Source organism: Solea senegalensis, linkage group LG13 (assembly GCF_019176455.1).
Source record: "Solea senegalensis isolate Sse05_10M linkage group LG13, IFAPA_SoseM_1, whole genome shotgun sequence".
Classification (NCBI taxonomy): domain Eukaryota; kingdom Metazoa; phylum Chordata; class Actinopteri; order Pleuronectiformes; family Soleidae; genus Solea; species Solea senegalensis.
The window spans coordinates 1,698,840-1,724,878 of NC_058033.1; the positions used below are offsets into that span (position 1 = coordinate 1,698,840).

At 42.9% G+C, this 26,039-nt stretch overlaps 3 protein-coding genes across 5 annotated transcripts; 1 reads left to right on the plus strand and 2 right to left on the minus strand.

Annotated features, from left to right (window-relative positions):
- Nucleotides 1-521: 521 nt before the first annotated feature.
- gnb2 (guanine nucleotide binding protein (G protein), beta polypeptide 2) lies at nucleotides 522-8,873 on the minus strand. Of its 3 annotated transcripts, none has more exons than XM_044041854.1 (10): nucleotides 8,768-8,873; nucleotides 5,523-5,602; nucleotides 5,407-5,445; nucleotides 5,127-5,233; nucleotides 4,945-5,008; nucleotides 4,696-4,858; nucleotides 4,219-4,285; nucleotides 3,932-4,133; nucleotides 3,199-3,415; nucleotides 522-2,161 (listed from the first exon to the last, which is right to left on the minus strand). In XM_044041854.1, exons 2-10 carry the CDS (start codon nucleotides 5,577-5,579, stop codon nucleotides 2,055-2,057), a joined length of 1,023 nt encoding a protein of 340 aa, XP_043897789.1. In that variant the 5' UTR covers nucleotides 5,580-5,602; nucleotides 8,768-8,873; the 3' UTR covers nucleotides 522-2,054. The 3 variants fall into 3 exon arrangements, with proteins under 3 accessions (XP_043897789.1, XP_043897790.1, XP_043897788.1); XM_044041855.1 differs by lacking the exon at nucleotides 8,768-8,873 and adding an exon at nucleotides 8,161-8,636; XM_044041853.1 differs by lacking the exon at nucleotides 8,768-8,873 and adding an exon at nucleotides 6,177-7,418.
- Nucleotides 8,874-11,734: 2,861 nt separating this feature from the next.
- Nucleotides 11,735-21,669, plus strand: slc12a9 (solute carrier family 12 member 9). The gene is made up of 14 exons (XM_044041852.1): nucleotides 11,735-11,964; nucleotides 15,002-15,208; nucleotides 15,288-15,422; nucleotides 15,504-15,641; nucleotides 15,731-16,033; nucleotides 16,119-16,226; nucleotides 16,434-16,545; nucleotides 17,389-17,546; nucleotides 17,626-17,708; nucleotides 17,799-17,923; nucleotides 18,557-18,749; nucleotides 19,023-19,197; nucleotides 19,885-20,031; nucleotides 20,129-21,669. The coding sequence occupies exons 2-14, from the start codon at nucleotides 15,004-15,006 to the stop codon at nucleotides 20,959-20,961; spliced, it is 2,715 nt and encodes a 904-aa protein (XP_043897787.1). The 5' UTR covers nucleotides 11,735-11,964; nucleotides 15,002-15,003; the 3' UTR covers nucleotides 20,962-21,669.
- A 74-nt stretch (nucleotides 21,670-21,743) lies between these two features.
- On the minus strand, nucleotides 21,744-26,015 carry hsd20b2 (hydroxysteroid (20-beta) dehydrogenase 2). Its single transcript, XM_044041856.1, has 11 exons — nucleotides 25,813-26,015; nucleotides 25,119-25,165; nucleotides 24,909-24,984; nucleotides 24,720-24,830; nucleotides 24,209-24,276; nucleotides 24,056-24,100; nucleotides 23,899-23,933; nucleotides 23,724-23,805; nucleotides 23,540-23,605; nucleotides 22,305-22,454; nucleotides 21,744-22,228 (listed from the first exon to the last, which is right to left on the minus strand). The coding sequence occupies exons 1-11, from the start codon at nucleotides 25,961-25,963 to the stop codon at nucleotides 22,088-22,090; spliced, it is 972 nt and encodes a 323-aa protein (XP_043897791.1). The 5' UTR covers nucleotides 25,964-26,015; the 3' UTR covers nucleotides 21,744-22,087.
- Nucleotides 26,016-26,039: the final 24 nt, after the last annotated feature.

Below are 26,039 nucleotides of genomic sequence, written 5' to 3' on the forward strand. Positions count from 1 at the left end.
AAAGATTTTAAATGACTTTGTAGTGATTTGAAGACATTTCATGGAATTTAGGTAAATTTTCATGACCAGAATGTTCAGATTTGTCATAATTATCAATCATTTATTTAATTTTATGTTGCAAATGTTTTAATCTGAACTGTTTCAGTGGTTTTATTCTACTGTGCAGGTTTTGAATGGGATATTATTAAGCCAAACTAACACTGTATAAATAGTAGGCCTAAATATGAATAACGTTAGAAATAAGAAATGAGATCATTGTTGATGTTAGATTTGAATTAATATGTTTAAATAAGCAGTTATTTGAATAAATAACTACTATTCCTACTACTTGTAGTGGAAGTAAATGCATGAACACACAAATCACTCAACATGGAATTGAAAATGTAGGATTAGTGGTTAGAAACATTTAACTTGGCTGTTTAGATTCACCTGCTGCCTGTTTATTCATTTTCTTATTTTCCAAACCAACAACCTCTTCCATTTCACCTTAGAAACACCGCTTTGAAAAGAAGAAACCACAATGCCTGGCAGGAGAAGCTCTTATTTATTAATATGTACAATTATACCATGATAATGTCCAGATAGATACGATGACAAGGTCAAAGTATGGCTCCTGCTTTAGTTTTTTTTGTTTTTTATTGTGTCTTGTAATGGTTTTAATTTCCACCCACCGTCTGAATTGCAGATCTTTTTTTTCTTTCTTTTTTTTTTTTAAGTTAATTTACCTGTATCGATACTCTCTATTGATAATCCTTAAAGTGTATCTGAGGCACACGGGGAGAACATGAATAAAACAAGTGTTAAAAAAAATCATAATAATAATAAACCTTCAGAACAGATGTACAGGATGTGGGGGAACATTTCTATAAAAACAGTGAGTACATGATGCGTTTTAGCCAGATGAAAATAAGGTGTTTGTTTTTCTTGAACACTGTTGATCATAGGGTCCTCCAGTCTGTCACACATTTATTTATTCATTTATTTATTTATGTCCCCAGCTTCAATGCACTCACGTGATTCTCTTCTAAGACCACTTTTCCTTCACATCACCATTTCTGAGATACATGTGGTACAGAGACAAAAATAGCACAGAAAGTTTCGTCTGAAGTGCATTTTTTTGACTTCATTGTAAACAAAGACAGAATTGTCCCAATTCTTTTCCCGTTTAACTCGAGGAGCAGTGTCTCTCAGGAAAATGTGTTAAATGTGTGTGTGTGTGTGTGTTGTGTTTTGTTTGTCGGACATGTTTCGTGTCATAGTGGGCCCTTCCAGACCTGGTATTAACATCCGCCGTGAGTGATCTGAGGGTGGAGAGCGTGGATTACGGGCTCTACTCGCGCTGCTGTAACATGAAACGAGATTTTCGGCAGTGGCTACAAATAAATCAAAGTCAGTGAGCTTTAAATAGTGTAAAAATACTGAAAATCTGCAGTGAATGGGATGGAGGAGGCGGTCTCTAATGTGTCCCGGGGACAGATTTGCATTCATGTAGATCAGGAATGTGGCCACATTTGTCCCCAAAACCACCTCCAGATGTGTTGTGGGGGGTTTTTTTGTGACCAGTGGGTGCGTTCAGACCTGTACTCAGAGCTGTCCACTGGTGATCGGGTCACTCAGGGCAGATGTTGATACCAGGTCTGAACAGGGTCAGAAACATTTGTGTGTTATTTCACTTTTTAGCTATAGATTCAACTGTATTTGGTCACACTTTAGATTTTACAACATTAAACCAGTGACCTGTTTTTAGGTGCGACGTGTGTGTGTGTGTGTGTGCGTGTGTGCGTTGCCTTGTTACAGTTTTTAGCCTGTACTATGGTCTTGTGTGTGTGTGTGTGTGTGTGTGTGTGTGTGTGTGTGTGTGTGTGTGTGTGTATTCATACCTAAGTCATACATATTATGTACAGTACAATGTTGCAGTTTGTCTGTTGAATCTTACATACATCGTGAATACAGGGTGCAAACTGTGTCCCAGTGGTGTCTGTCTGTCTGTGTCCGTCAGTCTGTCCGTCTGTCTATGTCTGTTGGACGCCGTGTTTGCTGTTTCTGTGCATGGCTCAGTTCCAGATCTTAAGGAAGCTGTCCCAGGACCCGGTGCACACGGCCATGCCGTCATCCGTCACGCCCAGACAGCTCACGCGGTTGTCGTGGCCGGCCAGGACTCCTGCAGGAAGGGAACGGACAAACAGACGATGACTTGTTGCGGTGAAATGTTATCCTCTGCAGACTTAAACTCTGAAACCCTCCACACAGAAACGTCCACAGGGTGAGCTGTTTAATGAAACGTGTACTTTCTTGCAGGCTGAACACAGAAAACCTGACCAAAAGAGTCACGGTTTCCCCTGAAATAATGATTCCCTGCTTTCTCAGTTCCGTGTTCCATTCATAAAATGCCAGAAAAAAAGTGAAAAGCTCATAAAACTGTGGATTTGACCAGGTTTTTACGCTTCCTCCCACAGTCTATAAACATGCAGATTGGGGATTAAGTTAACTGGGCACTCTAAACTGACCGTAGGTGTGAATGAGAGAGTGAATGTTTACGTGTGACCCCGCCTTGCCCACATCTCCAGCGACACATGAGAATAAAGCTGTAGAAAATGGATGGATTTCCACCTCTGAAACTCTGCTGATATTGACATTGCATTTTCTGTCTGACTCTCTTTTACATTCTGCCGGTTTTATAGGTTTCTTTGCATCATATGATGTTTTAGATAGGATCTGTATTCCGAGTAGAACACGGATGAACTGTCTACTCTCTCTCTCTGAACTTCCCTGTGTTTGAAGGATCCCGTCACGCAACAGTGACATTGTTATTGTTAATATTTACATCACATTTACATACTGTCGTGTTATCATGGGATTACTGATGTATAATGCCAACTGCACCTTTAAGGGTACAAACAGTTGAACGTCACACTTGGTGGCGTTGGTGTAGTGTTTGGCTCTGTGTGTGTGTGTGGGTCTTCACCGGGTTCTCCGGTTTCCTCCCACAGTCAGAGACTTGCAGATTTAGGGATTAGGCAAATTAAGACACTCTAAATTGACTGCAGGTGTGAGTGTGAGAGCGGCCGGTTGTTTGTGTCTGTGTCCCTGCGATGGACTGGCGACCTGACCCCGCTTTTCAACCCATGTGGTGGATAAAGCGGTAGAAGATGGATGGATGCGACAAACGATCTCCTCTGACCTCACGCTTTCACTCACCTGCTCTGTCTCCCTTCATGGCGTCCCATATGTTGCAGTTGAAGTCGTCATAACCGGCCAGCAGCAAGCGGCCGGAGCGAGAGAAAGCCACGGAGGTGATCCCACAGATGATGTTGTCATGACAGTAGAGGCCAAGCTCCTGGTCTGCACGCAGGTCAAACAACCTGCAGGTGGCGTCGTCGGAGCCGGTGGCGAAGGCGCTGCCATTGGGAAAGAACTGAGGAGAAGCACAGGGAGATGAAGGTAAATGGATACACAAATTTGAGATATGACATTGACTGAAAGTTGGTGTTTTTGTTCCGGGATCCACTCGAATCCGATCAGACTGAAAGATGATCCCAAAGATTTAACACTGGATCCGTCCCACTCCACTGGCCTTTAATGGTCACCATCTTCAGATATGGTGTTAATCGTCATCATTATTACTGATGGCACCTGATGGTAAAACCGTCTCACTCGTATAAATAACTAATAAATCTAATAATAAATATTAGGAATTTCATGTGCAAATAAGTGAGGATAGGGCACAAGATGGTGTGTGAAATATTAGACCAACTGTATTATTACTGGCATTTATACCGTGTACTGATACTGCAGACAAGTATGATTTACTTCCTATTTAGTGGCTAAAACTGCTGGAACTTTAAAAGATCATTTTCAATATTTGATACCGGCATAATTAACCTGGTTATATGGTTATAAAACAGTGGATTAAAAAAAGCGGCACACTCACACAGATGGCGTTGATGTCCGACTCGTGGCCAGTGAAAGTCTGCCGGCACATGCTGTCCCTGATGTCCCACAGCTTGACCGACGCGTCACAGGCTCCTGACACAAAGGTGCGAAGGTCGGGCGACAGGGACAGACTCATGACGTCGCCGGTGTGGCCCGAGAAAACCGTGGTCTGCTGACATGTCTCGATGTCCCACAGTGCACTGGGGGGGGGGGCGCAGAGCACAGGGTGAGCGATCAGCCCTGGGAAACATGTTTGGGTTTTTTTGTTGTTGTCTGTCCACTCACCATGTGGTGTCTCCTGAACTTGTGATGATTTGATTGTCATCAATGAAACGGCAACATGACAGGTAACCTGAGAGCAGAGGGCAAAGGTGTTTGGATCACTTCCTCTTGTGAGTTTCCACACAAAACAACATTAGAAAATAGTCCGTCTAATCAAGAGCAAGATGATACTTTAAGTTCAGCTTACTTTATAAAATATGCATTCTACTTTTTGATTTTTTATTAAATGCAGTGCATGTGTGCATATCTGCAAGAAAAAGTGTTGAATCTAACAGTATTTTATGTAACAGCGCAGTAGCCACAGTCTCACAGGCTTTCTGTAATGTCCCAGCTCATTAAGACTGTGTTAGGCTGCGATTAATTAACCATGTAAATGAAATCTTCATTGTTTAGGGGTTTGGGACCGGAGCGTTCCCGCGAGGCCTGTGGTGCGTTCGTGTGAGATCAGAGGTGTGCCGGATCTTCCCCCCCCGCCCCTACCTGTGTGGCCGGGTAACTCCCTGCTGATTCTGACGTTGCCGTCGCGCGTCTTCAAGCAGTAGATGGAGCAGATATTGTCAAGGCCTCCACAGGCCACGTAGTTCCCAGAGGGGGCGTACGCGCAGGTCATCACCCAGGAGGAGCGCAGGGGGATGGCGTGTATCTGCGAGAGACGGGGAAAAACGCAATCGGTCAAACTGCTGTGAGTCGACCACAGTCCTACAAGAGAAGAACTTCATTTCATGTTACCTTGTTAGTGGTGTAACTGTCCCAGACGATGAGTTTTCCATCTTGAGAGGCACTGACGAGGAGCCTGCAGAGACACGCATTCAAACATCTCAAACCTCTTCTGTACCTTCTATCATTATTATTACTATTATTGTTATTATTATTGTTCTTATTATAATATTATTATAATAATGTAGGCTCACTTTGAATCTGAACCCCAGTGCATGGCGTAGATTTTGGCGAGGTGACCACGGAGAGTGCGTCGTGTCCGCATCTGAATCCGCCCCACAGGATCCAGACCAGCAGTTATCTAGATTATAATTAGGAAAGAGTTTTGTGTCATTAAAAAAAACCTAAATCATTCTCACGTCTTTTTAAAGTTACCTGAACTTCTTATATTTCCATACTGATGGTAATAATACAATTAATAAATGAACTTCTCACATGTGTCCTATTGTCGGGGGGAAATTCAGTGGCATTTACCTGTGTCAGGGTTGAATCTCCACATGCTTTCCTGGCATCCTGTTGGACAGGGAGTCATAGAGTGAGTAGCAGCAGCAGGTGAACGTGTTTATTTTGCTAGAAAACATTCAACTTACTCTTATCTGGTTCCTAAGCTGCTCTGCCTCCTGACGAAGCTGCTCCAGCTCACTCATTTTGGATTTGTCCTAGCAGTCACCTGTTGGTTCCAAGCATCCCATTATGTTTTTTATAAAAAGTTTAATTTCTAAATAACATCCAATCAAAATATGCCAAAGACTACTATGCATTCCTAAAGAACGACCTCACGACCGGGTTACAGTTTACAAATCGTACTTTCCTCTATTTACTATTTATTTAACGTTATGTTGCATTTTTGTAGCTAATTATGCGTTGTAAGTTCTTTGTTTATCTCAAATTCAAATAAATAATCATTTCTCAATAAAAAATGAAAGGGTGATCTGTTTTTACCAGGGTTTATTTATTTTTGATGAATCAATTGAGTAATACCACTTATCTAAAATACCACTGATTTGTGGAAATAAATAGAAAAAAAACATACTAATTTTTAATCTCTAGGGATTACCGAGCCCGCATAGTGAGGAAAAAACCTTGTAATCTGTTTATGGCTGTGCAGCATGCCTGGTTTAACTGGGGAGAATAATCTGTAATGACTAAGCTGCTACAGAGCAGCTAGCATCGCTCTCAGGCAGCAGATAGAGCCGCGAACGCTCCCTTTAAAGCACAAAGAAACCTGTTACACTGCAACTTACAACTCGTGCCACTGCTGGACGCGACCGGCCACCATGACGACCAAGAGAGGATGTGTTTTTTAAAGCGTAATTGTTTGTAAAAAAAAATGTCTTTAAAAAAAGGAGATTAATCCTTTAACTGTACACACACACACACACACACACACTGTCCATCACACCACGCTTTCAGGAGGAAGCAGCATTTCCTGTTGCTGATACAGAGGCACAGTTACACATTCAAACGGCCGCTCCCAGACAGGGGGCCTCTATTTGCATTTGTGTGGCAATTCAAATTCAAGATAACGCTCAACAGCAAACACGCACACACACACACACACACACACACAAGGAAGAGCAATTAGCTACAGTAGGTCACTGTTCCCCGAGGGGAACCTGCGACCAGATGGATCTCACAGCGCTAATGGAAGTCAAAAGGAGCGCATCGTGGGTGTCAGTCTCCTGGCACAGCTGCTCATTTAGCCTATGAGGAGAAGAAACGCTGGGTGATGCATCACAGGCCTGGCCTGGATGAGTCCAGATACCCGGGACACATTTTTCTGGACGATGACACACACGACGCCAGTGGACAGGGAAGTAAAAGAAAAGGAGGGTGAACATAAATGTCACAGTGGCTCCACCTGTACTGCATGCATCTCAGCGCAAAGAAGCAGCTGCCTCCATGATGCTGAACAGGATAAGGAGTTAAAGAGATAGTCCGAATTTTTTGAAGGGGTGGAGGGGGCGGTAATATAAGATAGAGTCAGAGTGTAGAGCCTGCCCCCCCACACCTGACGATTGACTTTTAACATTTTAATCCTGAAAAAGCACAGAGTGGATGATCCAGTCCAGACGCACGACCGCACACTTGGTGTTTTCAATCCAACCATTTCAGGGAGAGTCCCGGGATCTCGCTGAAATCACGTGATTTAACGTGACTTCAGAACGTAAACAGACATTGGCTGAGGAGACGGAATCAATTTACGCTTCTAAACAAAAAGTACGCAACATCCTTTTCCCGGAGAGCTCGCTCTCATTGGTTATTGCAGGGTTCCGCTCTCGCCCCAGTCACTGCTCGGTCGTCAATATCAAACGATAAAATCGGGAAGACTCCGATGACGTTAACATCGCGTCTGTTAATCCCTCACACTACAGGATAATCCGTTCAAATCAGCCTAAAATCAGAAGACAGAAGGGCCAGATGTGGACAGTTCCCCTCTAGTGTGGGGCGGGGCTTAGCGGTTCTCCGGTTTCCTCCCACAGTCCAAAAACATGCAATATGTGGATTAGGTAAATTGACTGTGAGAGTGAATATTTGTTTCAACAATTCAGATTCAACCCACATTCTGATTTTGACAGATTCTTCTTCACATCTTGCTCTGAATGAACTGCTGCTTATATCAGGTTTGCATAGTAGAATAAGTCACATTTGCTCAGGCAGGTTTAATTGTACCCAGGGCTGTTTCTAGCTTTGTGAGGGCCCAATGCAAGATGCTGTTTAGGGGCCCCCTAGTTTGCCAAACTACAACCGAGAGATTCCTAACCCTTTAGATGATCCACAAAGATGCCACAATCTATTACCCTTCACAAGCAAAACAGGGTGTCCAGGGTGTGACCCCGCCTTTCGCCCTAAAACAGCTGAGATTGGCACAGCGGCCCCTACGACCCTCATTACAGCCCAATTACACGTGCACATTGTCTTTGCAATAGCAGTCAAAGTGATTGGATTGGAATGGTGGACGCGAGAAGGTACAACAACAACAACAACAACAACAACATCATCCCTTAACTTGGTACGATAACAAAATGTGACCATGTAAACAGTGTTTATCATGTTGTTCTTCTGTGGTGGCCTGGACTCATCCTGGTCAACTACCTCTCAATGTCTCCTTCACGGGAAGTGGACGGAGACATGAAGACCACGTTGACATTTGCAATGTAACTGGCGATCAGGTGCACGAGTACATCACACAACCCTCCTACAAAACAAAAAAACCGCTGAACTAACCCTTTTTATTCCATCATCCATTCAGCAGCAGCAGCAGCAGAACTCAGCCATGCTCTCTTCCGTCTGCCTCAACATTGGAGGGCGTTGACTGACAAGTTTTATTTCACAAGGCGACACAAACTCAAAGATGCTAAGTGTGACTGGCCACACCCCTTTGTAGCCTCACATCTGATGTGTAACTAACATGGTTACACATCAGTGCAGAGAGTGAACATGCACAGACACTGTGTGCATGATCATGTCAGAGCTCACACACACACACACACACACACATACAGGCCTGGACTTAAAGGGAACATCTGTAGAATATCTTCTCTCTGTCTGCAGAAATTTAGATATTTCCTACAGCATTGAAGTGGGAGGAGAGGCCCGTGAATGCACCACGTATTGATCAGCAGTGGTGATGAAGAGGCCTTGACCACGTCTTGTTTCAAATGGAATAATGCGGATTGTAATTCTTTAAAATGAACAATAATAATAATGATAAAAATAATAATAATGCCATGAAGAAGAGCATCATCATCAGCATCATCATCATCCAGCCATCTTACACTCAGCAGGCTGGACTACACCGCTGCTGTCACTGCGTTTGATAATGGGTGGCTACCTGTTATTTCTCCCGATGATTAATGTTCCTTCTGTCAAATGAAATCAAAAAATGTAAAAAGGAGAAGAAACTGAAAGCAAAATCCAGCGGCGGCGGCGGCGGCGGAGAAGAAGAAGAAGAAGAACTGTGACTGTGTGTGTGTGTGTGTGTGTGTGTGTGTTTCAGTCAGCAGCAGATTTCCTCAGATCCACTGAAAAAAACCTCAGCTCCTCACGATCGGGCCTGGATTAATTTCCAAATCCTTCAAAAAACGGGCATATGGAGCAGAGACGCACACATGTCCATGTCCCCGTGTCTCTGTCTCGGTGTCTTTATCGAGGCTCCAGGGAGAGGAAAAAAAAGATGAAATCTGCTGCTGCTGCTGCTGCTGCTGCTGCTGCTTCTGATGCCGCTTCCTCTGCGAAAAGCTTCGGCCTGCTGCTTTTTTCTCCCCTTTCACGCGCGACAAGTTAACAAAAACATGTTAGTGCAGTCCAACAGCAGTCAGCAGACACAATCAGCCGCAGCTCTGACCTCAGGATCGTCCATTAAACACCGTTCACTCCGGTTTTTTTCCTTTTTTTTCTTCCTTTTTTACTCCGACTCTGCTTTTCGTGACGTGATCCTCGTTTCCTTCCTCTCTTCGGTCTCCTCCTCCTCCTCCTCCTCCCTCCTTCCTCATCAGAACAACCGCCTCCGACTCCGCACTGAATCACACTGAGTCCACTCTGCCTCCAAGGCCTCGTTCAGACTACACGAAGATTAATCCAGATTTGAAGTAGATTAGTCTGAACAGAATTAAGATTCAGCCCACATTTGGAGATGGACTGAAATCTGATTAAAGTCTGATTTCTACAGATGCATCTTGATCTGAATCAGGTTTGTGTTGTTAATAGAATGTTTATAAGTCAATTGTATCCAGGGCCGTGTCTAGATGGGCCCTATGCAAGATGTTGTTTGGGTTCCCTAGTTTGCCAGATCACACATGTGCAACATAAGGCCCCAGGGCCGCATTGTGCCCGTGGACTAGTTTTATCCGGCCCGCAACGACCTCACATGTTAGCTCAAGTTGCAAACACAATTGAAAAAATAAATAAATGTTTAAATGAAATATACTAAAAATGTTTTTTTAAAACATCCTCACAACCCAAAACAATAAAATGAAATAAATAAATAAAGTGGGCCAAGCCCAAGATCAACAGAAGGTAAATTAGGCTATTACTAAAAAAAAACACAATGCGCCAGCATCCATGTCAATATGCAAACAATAAAAACGTGTATGAATGATACTAATTTTGGAGTTAGTAATGAACTTATCCAATGATTTATGCCACAAAAACACCACCCACAGCTTACCCATCCATCTTTACCACTTTATCCTCCACATGAGGGTTGTGCCAATTTTAGCTGACATAGGGTGATAGGCGGGGTCGCACCCTGTCCGTCACATGGACACATATAGAGACCAACCACCATCCACTCTCACACTCACGGTCAATTTAGAGTGTCCAATGTACCTAATCCCCATATTGCATGTTTTTGGACTGTGGGAGGAAGCTGGAGAACCTGGAGAAAACCCACGCACACACAAGGATGAACGTGCAAACTCCATGCAGAAAGGCCCACAGCTTATTTTATTTGCATCCTTTAGTGTATATGGGATTTAATAAACACACATAAACCAGCTGCAGATAAAGACAGGTCATTTTAATTCTCCTCAGATGAGGCTGAACCTGCAGCTTTGGGGGCCCCTGGTGGCTTGGGAGGCCCTTGCATTTGCATAGTCTGCATTACAGTATAGCAAGAAACAACTATATCTCATGGTTTCCCATTGTTGCAACCAGATATTAATAATCGTTATTTAACCTTTATTTTATTTGGAAGCAGTGGCGTATGCAAACATTTCAGGGCCTCAAGTGATTATCATAGGTCAAAATATCGATTTGGTGATATATTGTTGTCCTCTCTTGTGCGATAGGATAATCAATATTGGTGTTTTAATTAACAAATGAAGTAAACACGACTTCATGTCTACAATAGACCAGTGTTTCTCAAATGTTTTATACCAAGAAAATATTATCACCAACATTAAAACACAGTGGTGTTGTTAATAGGTCGCTACAGACTTTTCACAGGAGGCAGATTTATTCCTAATAAGATCATCATCATCATCCTCCTCCTCTTCCTCACATATACATCACACACTGGTACAGTGAACGTGGATTAAGATGGAGCAAGAGATAAGGTGACTCATTATTGTCATTTATTTTATTAGTTTGTTGTAGTTATTTGTTTCATATACACAGTAGAACGTTTCCTCCAGAGGAAACGTGCGTGTCACTGGTAGTACATGTACCACAGTTTGAGAACCATGGCAATAGAAAATATGCCTAGAATACATTGAACACAAAATGGATGCCACGAATGGAATAATATTAATTAGCAGTAATTAATTAAGATATGAGATGATTGTCAAGGCAACTTTGGAAACTCTTTGCAAAGAAAGTCTTCAGGAACTTATTTGAACCAGAATCTCTCTCTGGAAGTGACTGACGAGCTGATAGATGTTTGTACCTAATAAAGTGGCTGGTGAGTACATGTGGAGGTCGTCTTTTTGAACACAGTGACCCCTGGTGTGGAGAAATGTCATTGCACTCCAGTCGACTTTCCAACTTTACCTTTGTCAACCTGTGTTTACATCCTCACGTGTTTTTTGTTTGTTTTCATCTCTTCACACAACAAATAAACACCGTTAATCTCAGTTTCCCACACACATACATCACGTTATTTACGACTCATGTCATTTTGTACACACGCTGTGTGTGTGTGTGTGTGTGTGTGAGCAGGTTGAACTGGTCTGTACCAAAGGGGGCGTGGTTAGTTTTGAGACAGAGGCGCCCTCCTCGCAGTCACGTGGGCGGTCTCTGCACTCCCGTGACATTTTTGAACAAATAATAGAGGGGCGAGGCGTGTCATGGCTGCTCTGTTGTTATTGGACAGCACGTCATCTTCCTCCACAGCATCCGAGTCTCTGCCCTGTCCACTGTGCCGCCGCCGCCGCCGCCGCTGCTGCTAATGCTGTCTCACTGGACTTGTCCACCGTCCAAAGTCTGAGTCGGGACATCCTCCCGAAACCCGCGGCTGAGGCCCGCGGAGACACTGGACCTCCGGCACACGGACGGAGTTTACGAGCAGGAAGTGACTGACACAGTCTGTGGGTAAGTTTGAGTCTTCGTCATTGATTGTGCGGATGAAAAACACACCAGACTTTACATGAATGATTCAGGGGAGACACGAGTTCTGGACCGGGTGTGTTGTTTTATCACGCCCGGGCGAACCGCCGGTCACCAGGTCACCACTTTGTGACCGACAAACTAAAACATACATTTAATCAAAAATACAGCTGCAAATGTGAACTCTAATCTATGTGTGCCCTCGTGAGAAGATGTTAAGTTTTTATGACGCATTTGCTCCACCCTGAGGGTGGAGGATGGACATGTTGTTTTGATTCAAACATAAGGTCTGGGAACCCTATAAGTCCATGGTTCTCAAACTGTGGTATGTGTGTACCTCTGATGGTACATGGAGGAACATCAGAAATACTGTTCTACTGTCCATTATATCATTTTTAACTGTCTCTATTGTTGTGCAGCCAGGCTTTTGATTCTTGTCGTTTGTCCATATTCATGTCCATTCACATGTTTCAAAACACAGGTGCTGTTACATTGATGTGGGATGCTGCTGACCAGTTACTGTAGGTCACAGCATCTATAATGCATTCCCGAGCTTCTAGCTCCCAAACTCCTGCCTGGTGGCTCTGTCCTGTCCCTGCAGACATTTATAAATAAATAGGACTCGAACTGTCACTGTAAACATGAATCCACTAACTAAACCCGAACTGACTTGTTAAGAGTCACTTCAACAAACCGCTGACACCTCATGTCACCATGATGAGGTTTAGACTTGTAACTCGTAACTATACAAAAATAGCTGATTTTTAAAGGTATAGTAGGCAGGATTTATTTTTTTATAAAAGACTTTGCAACAAAAACAAAGGACATGAGGTTATCATGGGTTTTACAGCATAGAATCACAATACAGTCTTTTTTATGCTTCTTTTATCGTCATACAGTGTCACACTATCCGAGTTGAAGAGCGTAAATAATCCATTTATCACAACATTCAGTGCAATTCTCCAGTTTGAGTCTTAAGACAAAAGTGTGTCTTTTACAGTTCCTCACCGTCGATCCAGTGCTGGAGGATCAACTAGCTCTCCTGCTGCTTGTCAAAAGTATCTTTAATGATAATTTATCTCTGTTATCTCTGAATTATACCAAGGTATAGTGTAATACACAAGTAGTTTATATCCACTCCCATTATCCTATGTATCTCAGTTGCCACCTCCTTCCAGTATGCTTGTATTTTTGGACATGCTTGGAGATGATTAGCCATAATAATGTTCCAGCGTTTCTGCCTACTGCAGCTTTAAAGTATGCTTCATCAATAAATTCAGTGATTTTTGTGAAACTAAAATATAATCAACAAACCTTTGCATTTGTGCAGCTGTGGCCAGAGATGGTGGCATGTGAATAAATGAATGAATATCTCTATTTTTGTTACATGTCTATAAAAAGTAACACAAACGTGGATAAAGCGTGTCAGAAATGTAGAAAAAATACAGAAAACATTACACAGTTTACATTTCTTTTGAACCCCAAAAGACTTTGACACAGTTTCAGCTCATCATTGAGTTCATTCCATAACTTCACCCCCAAAACTGACACACATCTGTCTTCACATTGTCCTCACTTTGCCGGTTTCAAACGTAAATAATCCTTGTAGATTATCATTTCCTTCTCTTACCTTAAAGAACGTCTGAATGCAAATAGGAAGAGTCTTGTTGTTCTACTTTTCAATAAACAACCATGAAGGCAGCATCTAAAGCCAAATGAGACGTGACGTGGGTGTGGTTCCTGTAAGACAGTGTAGTAAGTGTGTTTCTCCTGCATGTCTAATCACGCTTTGCGGCCTAGTTTTCGTCTCATGTCGTGTTATTCATTCTGTTCATTATCAGGCAGGACTGGTGGTATCAAAGCAACATGGGCAGTGATTTTAAAACATGAGGGAGAAATAATGCAACGGTGAAGTGAAGGGAAAACAAACAGAGTTGTCGCGCTGGTGACAAGCAGCTGCGAATCAGCTGACTGCAAATACCAGCATGAGGCGTGAGCGAGAGACTTTCATTAGGTCTCAAATGTTAGTTTCTGGTGGCGTTCAACTGTCTGATCTTTGCTGTGTTTTTGTGGAAGTAAGAAATGAGGGAAGTGGTCAGATGAGCATCCTTCACCGTAGCTTAAGGTGACCGTGTGTCACATGACTGCTGACTGAAGTCGTCGCCTTTCATTCATGTTGTCGATTAAGCAAAAATATGCAACTTTGGCTAACTTTTTGATAATTAAATTAAATTGAATCGGTTTGAGTGTTCTGATTTTTCAGCTCCTTAAATGTGAATATTTTCTGGTTAAATAAAGAATTGCTAGTTGCATAGTTGTATAAAAACTAGCCCTGGGAACTTTAATTTGGCACTGGTATCCAAAAATACTAGAAGAATCTATTTTTAAGTTGTTCTCTATCATATTGTCTGTTTTTTTTACTGGGTCACACAACCGGTACTTGACCTGGTACTTGGTAATAGCAACATAATCTGATCAGTACCATTAAAAACTTTGAGTTGTGTTAATCGCTCTGTTTAACATCGTTATTGAAGTCTGATGTTGGCAGTTTGAGTCTGACTATCATGAAGTTACACACTGTTCGTGTTTCTATCTGCTCAGCAAACCCACAATCATCAAAAATGATTTTGAGGGAGGGTTTTTAAGGTTTTAAAAAAAAGTTAAGTCGTGTGGCATTGCTTTAATATAAAACAAATACTAATCTTGTCAAAGGCCCAAATATCGTCAGCTGCTCACAGCACTTTACAGTACATTAAACTTTAAAGTATGTGTGGAGGCTGCACCTGTGGAATGTTTGGCATCATGTGATTCAGAGCACATGACGAGTCCCACGAAATGGAAATGTGCTTGTGGCTTGTTGTGACATTTGTTTGAAAGAGAATGATGAATCAAGTATATTTGTATGAAAATGGAAGCCCCTTCTGTGTCTGATAAAACGTCGCGTTAAACGTTTAAACGGCAAAGTGTCACCACTCCATGTGTATCTGAAACATTTCAACTTACCCGAGTCTCTCTTCACCAGCCATGTCAAACGAACGCACCCCCCTGATCTCCTCGGGAGTGTGCGGCCTCTCTGTGACCGCAGTGGCGTGTGGCGGGTCGCCGGACGCCACCCCCGAATCCAGCTCCGAGACTCCAAGTAAAAGTCCTCGTGAACTGAACACGTTTTTCGGCGTGATGGTGCCGACCATCCTCTCCATGTTCAGCATTGTTCTTTTCCTGAGAACAGGTGAGCAGTGCTGTCTGTGTTGGTTCTAAAGGACTTCAGGTGAGTCACTGTGCTAACACTGACGCGATGTCTCCTGCAGGGTTTGTGGTTGGTCATGCCGGACTGCTCCAGGGTCTATTAATGGTCTTCGTAGCCTACATCATCATTTCGCTGACAATACTGTCCATCTGTGCCATTTCCACCAACGGTGCTGTCCAAGGCGGCGGAGCCTACTGTATCCTTACGTCAAGTTTCTTAATCGTAAACCACAGTTACTCACACTTTGGCTGAAACACGCTTAACAAATTGTGATCAGACATGATCAGTCGCTCTTTGGGTCCAGAGTTTGGAGGAAGCATTGGTTTGATGTTCTTTCTGGCCAAAGTGTTTGCATGCGGCGAGTACGTGCTTGGTCTTGTGGAGGCCCTACTGGACGTGTTTGGGTCAGATCCTGGTTGGTGTTGTCTTCTTTTATCCTCTTAAACCATAACAACACGTAACACCACTTTTTATAGTTTCCCACTTCTTCTTCTTTTTTTTTAGAGTCATCCGTGTCCCAGGGGATACGAGTACTTCCTCAGGGCTACTGGTACACAGTACTTTACTCTTCAGTCGTCCTTCTGCTGTGTCTCATTGTGTGCCTGGTGGGCGCCCACATCTACTCCCGCACTGCCTTCGTCATCCTGCTGGTCGTCACGGTGTCCCTGCTGTCCATCTTCATTAGCTCTGTGGCGGTTAAACCGCGTGACTTTGTCATCTCCCACCCGGGACCTGGCAACCAGACCCTCCGCTACAACGCCAGCTACACAGGCTTCAGCGCCGCCACGCTGAGGAACAACCTTGGCTGTGAGTGTGGACGGGGTCACTGAGGACAAGAGCGAGTGAAGCCAGATTCTAACGTCTCGCTGTTGTTCCTTGCTTGTCTCTTCAGCTGGTTACTCTCTGGACTACAGCACCAACACTGTCATGTCCTTTGCTACTGTGTTTGCCATCATGTTCACAAGCTGCACTGGGATCATGGCTGGAGCCAATATGTCAGGTAACGCTTGTTGACAGTGTAAAATGGAACTTAAGTGTATTCACGTCAGATCTGTGCTCAAATATGACCAATTCTAAGCTTTATTGTATTAAGAAATGATGTTTTTGCCCTGTGGTTTTAAATGGTTCTGTTTTGTGCAAAGCCACATATCACAGTTCAGTAAATGAACACACAAACAAGCAGGTGTACTCTAAATGTCTCTGTTAGGTGAGCTGAAGAATCCAAGCGTTTCCATCCCCAAAGGCACCATCGTGGCTGTGTTTTACACGTTCACCGTCTACATCCTTCTCTTCATCTTGGTCAGCGCCACCTGTGACAGGTCTGAAATGTTGTTGTTGTTGTTGTTGTTGTTGTTGTTGTCACTTTGTAAACCGCTCACTCCTGGCACCAAAGTCCATGGAGAAAATGAGTGATTATATAGCACAGGACGTCAGTAAATTCAAATGTGTTATTTTGTGAAGTTGGTGTTTGAAATCCTTAGTTCAGATTTACCAAACTTAAAAAGCAGCAGTAGACCAGGAGCTCCTGCATTGCCACAAGCTAAAAAAGTTGATTTCCTCTATGGCAGAGGTCTCAAACTTGGGGCTCAAGGGCCATTTGTAGCCCTCGAATCAATTTCAAATGGCCCACCACTTAATATCAAGTAATAATGAGTTATTTCTCTATGTTCTCTTTAGTAATTTATTAATTTTGCATCAAACATTTTATTGTGACCTCTATATATGTATGTGTGTGTATATACTGTATCTATATATATAGATATATATATATATCTATATATATAGATATATATATATATCTATATATATATATTTATATATATATATCGGTCCATATCGGTGTTGTAATGTAACAAAGTACAAATACTTAAGTGACTGTACTTAAGTAGAATTTTCACATATCTGTACTATGTTATTTATATTCCTGACAACTTTTACTTTTACTCCAAAACATCTCCCTTAACCATCTTCGTTACTTGTTACAACAAAATAAAAGTGGAGTTGGTGACATAATACCTGTTTTTAAGTGGCTAAAATACACTTTGGGGCATGCACATGTGTTAGTACCTTATACAAAACCTCTGAACTATCCCTGTCCTATAACAAACTAAGTAAATAGTCCCATTTATGACCCACAGGATGACTAATATGTCTTTCTGTAGGACCCTGTTGATTCAGGATTATGGGTTCCTCCAGCGCATAAACATTTGGCCACCGTTTGTCACTGTCGGGATCTTCTGTGCCTCTCTGTCCGCTGCGATGTGCGCTATGATCGGGGCATCTCGTATCCTCCATGCTCTCGCTTTGGATCACCTCTTTGGTAAGTGTTTACTCGGCACATCAGTGGCACTTTGAGTGTTTTCAGTCGTTATCTAAATACGCCGTTGTTGTCCATATAGGCATTCCATTAGCCCCAGCTGCCATCACATCAAGGTCAGGGAATCCATGGGTGGCGGTGCTGTACACGTGGGGTTTGGCGCAGGTGAGCAGAATTTACAGAGTTCAGTCATTGACTTTCAGGATTGTGTCGTTGGCGTACTTACCGGTGGTTTGTGGCGTGCTTGCGTTTCAGTGTGTGGTGTTTGCGGGACAGCTCAACGCCGTAGCAGGTCTGGTGACTGTCTTCTACCTGCTTGCGTTCGCTGCAGTGGACCTGGCGTGTTTGGCTCTTGAGTGGGCGTCGGCTCCAAATTTCAGGTAATAACGCAGTTAAAACAACTGATACATTCCACGCTGCTGCTGCTGTTAACCGTCTTGTCAAAGCTCTGTCGTTTTCAGACAACGATTCCACTCAAGTTTGTCGTTTGTAGTGGAAGCGGGAGTTTAAGTTCTAACTTCCTCAGCCATTTTGCGCGAGTCACTCTCTAAGTACTGGCTTTTCATGTTTAATTTAACCTTTAATTAACCAGATAAAGTCCCATAATAAATACAAATTCGAAAGACAGATTACAAACAATAAATTAAATTAGATTTAGGAAATCCAAATAGTTACAGTCGTTAAAAACACTGGGGCTGTTCAATGGATTCACGTTGTCTAACGAAAACAGAATAAATGGAATGAAAGGTGTTAAAGGAACAGATTACAGACTGTGGCTTTACAGTAAAGAAGAGACATTGATTGTCTTTGATGACCTCTTATCTCTTATCTTACTCAATCCAAGAGTGCACTGGATTGTTTTTCAGATACATCAGCAGGTGTAACTGTATTATACTGTCCAGCGCTGACGTTTACTGTCACATGAAACCACCGTTTCATTTGGTGAGGTTCTTGATCATTTTCCACGTTTGTGTTCCGTGTGTGATGTTTCTGTCTTTGTGTGTTTTTAACAGACCGACCTTCCAGCTCTTCTCCTGGCACACCTGCCTGCTGGGGATCCTGAGCTGTTTAGTCATGATGTTCGTCATCAATCCCGTGTACTCCTCGGCCAGCATCGTCCTCCTGCTACTGCTGCTCCTCTTCCTCCACTACAGATCACCCACCAGCAGCTGGGGCTACATCAGCCAGGCTCTCATTTTCCACCAGGTCTCTGGCGCACACACACACACACACACACACACACACTCATGCAGCTATTCTTGTTAGGACTCATCTCTAACCTTAACCTAACTGCACTTCAAATCTTAGCTCTAAACAAGTTCATAGGTTTAGGTTTTACCTCATTTGGACCAGGTTTTGGTCTCCATGAGGACTCAGTCAACGTCTATGCCAGAAAAGGTCCTTTTAATATACACAAACACACTGGCATGCACTAGCATTAGCACTAGCGTCTTTCCCTCTCTCTCTGCTGTGGTTTAGGTGCGAAAGTATCTCCTCATGCTGGATGTGAGGAAAGACCACGTGAAGTTCTGGAGACCGCAGGTGTTGTTAATGGTGGCCAACCCTCGCTCGTCTTGCCAGCTCATCCTGTTTGTGAACCAGCTGAAGAAGGGAGGACTGTATGTGCTGGGCCATGTGCAGCTGGGGGATCTGGGTAATGTTGTGTGGATGGTCTGTGCTGGCCATCTGCGGCGAACAATATTAAATTATGCTTATCTTGGAATCATTTCCCTCTCTTTCCCTCCCCCCTTCTCTCGTTTTTTTTTTTTTCTTGCCAAAATACTCAGCTGAAGTTTATTCCTTTCATTAGCGCAGATTATTTTATTCCACTTCTTTGTCCGACCACAAAACCGTTCTCTTTATAACGAGACATACTGTAGGTCTGGTAGCTAAACGAAATCATTTTGGCTCTCTCTCTCATGCACAGTGTTAATGGTTAGAATAAGCAGGACATAGAAGTAAAAGTGGGGTCGGTTTCATTGAGCTCATGCACCGAGTCCACAGCCACTATAATGTGCTTTCACCGTCCACCTGCTGCTTCTCCTGCATTATTGATAAGAGAGTCCTGTATATTCCCTCTGGTGTCAGACCACACAGTTAAAGGTGGCCAACTCTGAATTCAAACAAATGTCTAAGCGCCTTGTTTCTTCATTTACATGTTATGTTACACATTTCTTCACCAGTCTCTATGAAAATGAAGTCTTTTAAGGAACCAGAGAATCCAGAGAGCAACTTTTTTTTCCTTTTCCCACTAACTCCCAGTTTGCCTTGCTGCCCCCTGGTGTTCAATAGATGACAGTGCAATGTCTAGAAATATCATTTGTCTCTTCTGTGTTCTCAGACTCCCTCCCTGCAGACCCCGTCCAGCAGCAGTACAACTTCTGGTTGAGTCTCGTTGATAAACTCGGTGTGAAGGCCTTTGTCGATCTGACACTGTCTCCCTCTGTCCGACAGGGAACGCAGCATCTGCTGCGCATCACGGGCTTAGGTGAGCTCCTCCTCCTCCTCCTCCTCCTCATTGAGTAACCGTTCTGTTCGTGCTCTCTGCTAATTCTTGACGTGTCCTCTTGTTTTTCCTCCACAAGGTGGCATGAAGCCCAACATGCTGATTTTGGGGTTTTATGACAGCTGCACCCCTGAGGACTTCTTTCTACAAGATAGCGCGTTCTGTGACTCATCGATGGGTCAAAGCACTGAGGGAGAGTATAATTTCGGGGTGGACCTGCCGTCGTTACAGGCCCATTTCCCTCCCGTGCGACATGTTGAGAGTCCACGCTGGGTTTCCCCGGAGGAATACGTCGGGATCATTTCCGATGCCGTTAAGATGAACAAGAACGTGTGCCTCGCCCGCTACTTCTTCCAGTTAGAAGGAGAAGGTAGGGACAGTAAGGTGGACGGGTCAGACCGGACTATCGACGTGTGGCCTCTCAACTTGCTGCAGCCGGGCAGCCGCGATTACGAGAACGTGTGCAGCCTCTTCCTGCTCCAGATGGCGTGCGTCCTCAACATGTCCAGCAAATGGCGCCACGCCAGAATGAGAATCTTCCTGAACGTGGAGACGGAGTCCAGCGACCAGGGCTGGGTGGTCAACGAGGAGGAGTTCCGGGAGCTGCTGAGGAAGCTGCGGATCAGGGCGGCCATAAAAATCGTGCCATGGGACGCCGTGGTCCAGCACCACACTCAGCCAGAGACACCGGAGCAGACACGAGCGCTGTCCGACGGCTTCCTGACGGCCGTGAACGCGATGCTAATGGAGCACAGCTCGCAGGCGGCCGTTCGCTTCCTTTATTTGCCTCGACCGCCTGCTCATCACAGCCTGTCGCAGCAGTACGTCACTCAGCTCGAGGCAGTGACCAGCGGGTTGGGACCGACGCTCCTGATTCATGGTGTCACCCCGGTCACATACACTGGTCTCTGAGCATGATGTTGTGTTTATATGATATTGCACATGCACCAAAGTCTTAGCTGATCATTTACGTAGGTCAATGCATAAACTCTAGGAAACGTTCCTATTTTCATACACTTGAACTGAAGGAACTGAAGAAATGGGAGCAAACCACAAGTTTTTGTGTCTTGTTTTTCATTAGCTGTGTGTCAGACGGATGCAAATGTGTCAAAGGCTCTTCAACCAAACCAAACAGTTTTGTTTTGAGCATTACGGGTTGTCAAGGATACTGAATACAGAGAGGTCTGTATATTCAGGGATGCAGTTTTCAATGTGTGGTGTTTTTGTGACTGTAAGTTAATAGTCATGGAAGCTGTTCTTTTTATATTCATTTGTTTGTTTCTCCTCGCTTTTACCATTGTACCTCGTCTTGTTTACACCAAATAGTCGGAACGTTTTTGTTTTTGTGCCGAGTTGCCTTTTGGTGTTCACGCTTTCTTATCAACTGTCTTCACAATAGAACCGTTAGGAACGTTTGTTCTCATGCTGTCGTATATGCTAATTTAAAGAAACGAAACCAAACATTTACCACTACACTTATACTACGACGTGAATAGTTGTGTTGAAGGTACTGGAAAAAAATAATGTGTAAGAGCTTCTGAATCTCATTTTTACTTACTGTTCCAAACTGTTACAGACGTGAAGGCTTTCGCCGAATCATAAATAGGAAGTTGCTGAAAAGCGTCTTGAGTGACTTGGCTTTTGTGGTTTTGAACCTGAAACATAAACAGGAAGAGCCTTCACGTACCAACACTTGCTCAATAATGTCGTTGCTGTGGAGTTTATTTATGCCAAATGTACTGTATAATAGTATTATTGTAAAAGACTATATATACATACATATATATATATATATATATATTAGTAGTCTTGTGTGTTTATTATTTTTTAATAATGCATGTGCACATGCAGTATAATGATACTATATACAGCAATAGCAACAGAAAAACACATAACAATCAACTTGAACAGGAAATGAAAAGAAAATATATACAGATAATTTAAAATCGAATGCAATAAAAATGTATGTACAGAAGTGAAGAGTTATTGTTAAGGTAGCTGCTGTGAGGAAAACAAAAAACATATATCGTGAAGATGGTTATTCCTCCTTTCCTCTGAGCTTCTCATTTTCCTCCCACTTAAATTTGTGTTCCCACATCTTTTCTGAGTTTTGAAGTTTCCTAATGAAGAAAGGAGAGAGTCGCAGCCATTCTGGCACCAGGGCCGTGAGAGCGGCGTCCTGCAGGAGAAAGTGCAACGTTAACATGCTGTTCGGTATCACAGAGATTTGTGATGGTCGTCCTCGTCAGTCTCACCTGGAGCGCGTGCGACAGACATCCAGTGGTGTAGCTGGAGTGACCCACGGTGTTCAAGGCTTCACGTGCAAAGTCTGAGGCACTTTTCACAAAGCTGCTGACTTCAATGTTGTGCGTCATGTCGGTGGACACCATGAAGGGCGCCACGCACTGAGGAACCATGGACTGTGGTTAGTCTCTCAATGCAGGAAAAACAAACTGACAGGTTTGAGTAGTTTGAGGGAAAACAACAAATAGACTGATGCAATTTAAAAACACACCTTTCAAACTTTAGTTCAATGTTTTTTTTTAAATCTGAATTTTATGTGATGGATCAGAACACAATAGTCTCAATTGGTGAAGTGAAATGAGAAAAATATATACATAAAACTTTTCTTTTAGAAATAATAAACTTAAAATTGTCATGTGCATATGTATTCACCCCCTTTGTTATGAAGCCCATAAAAAGCTCTGGTCAGAAGTCAGATAATTAGTGAAATGATGTCCACCTGTGTGCAATCTAAGTGTCACATGATCTGTCAGTACATACACACACATTATTCTTTTGAAAGGCTGCAACACCTAAGCAAGAGGCACCGCTAACCAAACACTGCCATGAAGACCAAGGAACTCTCCAAACAAGTAAGGGACAATGTTGTTGTTGGGAAGTACAAGTCAGGGTTATAGGTTATAAAACAAATATATGTGTATATATATCACATTTAGTGATTTAAAGTGAGATATCTGTTGAAGGAGTCACATCTAGTAACATTATTAAGTGTCTATGTCAGTGCTATGGTCAGTGTTGGGCCTGTGTAACTGCTGCATGTACAGTAGGTGTAAACTATTTTCTTTCAATTAAAACTACAGTAGACCAAGACATTTGCCACATCACTAGTGAATACATCATGTATTATCCATGTGATGTCATGTAATCTCAGTTTGAACAGCAGAGGGCACTGTTGATTGACGAGTTAGAAATGGACAAGTGATGTAAAATTGATGTAAATCTCAGTCTTTTCAATACTACAGTGAAACACTGTGATAAAAACATGCAGTACATTCAATATTTACATTGACATCTACTCATGAAACGGTCTGGTTGTCAGTCTACAGTCTGTCTAGAGTTTTAATGTTGTTTTTAACTGTTTTTCAGGTCTGGGGGTTGAGTCTAGACCTCTAAACTTCCTTGAAACACCTCTGTGTTCAGCAGCAAAATTGGCACTTAATAGCAGCTTATATATGTTACACTTTACCTGAACGGTTATTCCCTTTGACTGGTACTCAGCATGCAGACACCGGGAGAAATATGTGACGAAAATCTGAAAGGAAGAAGAAAGTCACACGCTGAAACAGCAAGAGAGTGCCATTCATCCGAGTTCATGTTGACACGTGTGAATGTGTGCTTGAATTTGACAGAACGCCTGGATGTGCAAATACCTTGGTGGCAGAGTAAAGTGACAGCAGAGGCTGTGGATGTTCACCAACCAAAGAGGACATGTTGATGATCAGACCTGTCCCTCTGCAGACGAGACAAAGACAAACATCCATGAACCCATCCCATCGTCTCATCACGCCACTGTCACTTCAAACCTCCAAATATCTGGGAAAGTACCTTTTGATCATGTCTGGAAGAACCAGTCTTGTCATCTGAGTGAAGATAATGTAAGTTATCATCTTTTCTTTGGTTTATATATATATATATATATATATATATAATTATAAACATATTAATATACAGTTCCTGTATGTTCATATACTGTAGATCTTACCTGCGGGACAGAGAGCACGTTACAGTTGACAACCTGAGTGATTTTCTGGATGGAATAAAAGCACAAAACTTCATGAGAAATGGCAAATTGGGTAAATACGACCTCAAAACATGAAAAATGTAAAGGTTTGTATCATAAAAACACCAAGCGTACCTGCTCCATATCTGGTACGTCCAGGAAACTGGCCAAATGATCACAATAGTTCATCCCTACGTTGTTCACTGTGTGGATTACAAAGAGGGAAAATAGTTAAATGATGCAACTTGATGAACTTAATCATTCATTCTTCATTTTTCACTTTGACATCATTTAGTTTTCAAACTGCCGGAGGAATAGTCTTGCTCTCAGTGAGATAATAGGTGAAATGTTTTCCATAATATCCTGAATTGTCCGTGTTTTAGGTTGTTTTCTTTTGGGTGTTTTTTAACTGAAGGTACTTTTGTCTCAGATCTTTGTCAGTTTTATTTGATGCAGGGACAGAATATCTGAGGTACTTTTATGACATCTCCTCTGGTCCTGCCCTTTATGACCTTGTTGCTTTTATAAATGAGCCATGAAAGTCATTTACCCATCAGTTTCCAGGCTTTGTGCTACACAGCTGACCAGGTTGGAGTTCCATCTCTCTCCACTTCCTGTCTAAATTTATCTTTGACTCTTTAATTACCCAGAATTCCAATCTCCAGGCCTCGTAGTGCCTTGGCGATAACGGCATATATTCTGTGGCCATCGGTGAAATCCACTTGGATGGTGCGGGTCTTTCGTCCATAATGATCCTCTGAGAAAATATAAAGAATATTTCCGGTTGATTTCTGCTCCAGAGTTGCACATTTGAAGCCAAATGTGTGTGACTCACCTATCTCTTTGGCAACCATTTGAAGCTTATCCTCGGATCTGCTTACCAAGACAACATCTAGGCCTCGCCGTGCCAGCTAGATGTAGACACACAAACTAGTTAGGTTGCATTTTTAAAAACTAAAAATAATCATCTCAAACAGTTCGTCAAACCACTTGGATCTGGCTCAAAACGTGAAACAAATTAACAAAAAAGAAGTTGGAGACTCACCTCGTGGGCATAGGCCTTTCCAATGCCAGATGTGGCGCCAGTGATGACTGCACAAAATAATATTTATTAGATATTTAGAACTAAAAACGCTCTTCAAATCAACAGCTGACCATACAACAATTACGTCACTCCTCTTTTAGACCTGCACTGACGGAGGGAGCCCAGTCTGTCTGGACTTTTCCGTAGATTTCTCCTACCAGCATCCGAGTCATGTAAACACATCTGACCCACACAATTTCTATGGTGGGCAAACCTATGGGCTACTTTCAATATTGGGGTGACATGGGGAGTTAGGTCTTTCATATAGGCCCCCCTGGACCTGTTTGGGTCCCAAAGTCCCCTGAAAACCCCTCTGGTGAGGACTACATCCGTCCCCTGCACGACTATTTGTGGCTAAAACATGATGTTTGCAGAAATGAGATGCAATTGACATCAAACGGAAGGTAAAGAGCCAAGGAGCCTTCACAGAAAGGAAGCCTGATGTTTGTTTCTGCAGATGGAAGTTTATATTGAAAGAGAATCCAAATATTCCCACAATTCAGCTTCCTACAGTCTATTGTTTACCAAACCTGCAGTCATTTTAAGCACAGGCATGATCTATATCTGTAGCAATGGTAAAAACTTAAAAACACATAGACAACGCACAACAGCACGTGGTTAAAGCAAACTTAAAGTATAGTTTCAGTTACTTTACCTGCCCATTGTCCATATGCTCTGAAGTCCACGTGCCAAATCTCTGACAAAACAAAATTTCTGAGTCCACGCCAACATTTCCAGGCCAGTTTCAGCAAGTGGAAAAGAACTGTGAGGCCCCCAATGATGGTCAATGCTTCAATGAATGACATTTTGCAGCCCAGTGTTCCCTTGAAGCACAATAGGTAATGTTTAAACTGGAGCTTAATCCCAATTCAGTAGCCTACA

Bases quoted from the DNA above. Each gene is read 5' to 3' on its own strand.
- slc12a9 (XM_044041852.1), top strand. From the start codon at position 15,004: ATGTCAAACGAACGCACCCCCCTGATCTCCTCGGGAGTGTGCGGCCTC. The intron at 16,227-16,433 runs GTAACGCTTGTT...TGTCTCTGTTAG, and splicing joins GGCTGGAGCCAATATGTCAG to GTGAGCTGAAGAATCCAAGC. The intron at 18,750-19,022 runs GTCTCTGGCGCA...GCTGTGGTTTAG, and splicing joins AGGCTCTCATTTTCCACCAG to GTGCGAAAGTATCTCCTCAT.
- hsd20b2 (XM_044041856.1), bottom strand. From the start codon at position 25,963: ATGTCATTCATTGAAGCATTGACCATCATTGGGGGCCTCACAGTTCTT. The intron at 24,101-24,208 runs GTACGCTTGGTG...TATTCCATCCAG, and splicing joins ACGTACCAGATATGGAGCAG to AAAATCACTCAGGTTGTCAA. The intron at 23,806-23,898 runs GTACTTTCCCAG...TCTCGTCTGCAG, and splicing joins CTTCCAGACATGATCAAAAG to AGGGACAGGTCTGATCATCA.
- gnb2 (XM_044041854.1), bottom strand. From the start codon at position 5,579: ATGAGTGAGCTGGAGCAGCTTCGTCAGGAGGCAGAGCAGCTTAGGAAC. The intron at 5,234-5,406 runs GTAAATGCCACT...ATTATAATCTAG, and splicing joins GAGATTCAACCCTGACACAG to ATAACTGCTGGTCTGGATCC. The intron at 2,162-3,198 runs GTGAGTGAAAGC...CCCTTCCTGCAG, and splicing joins CATGAAGGGAGACAGAGCAG to GAGTCCTGGCCGGCCACGAC.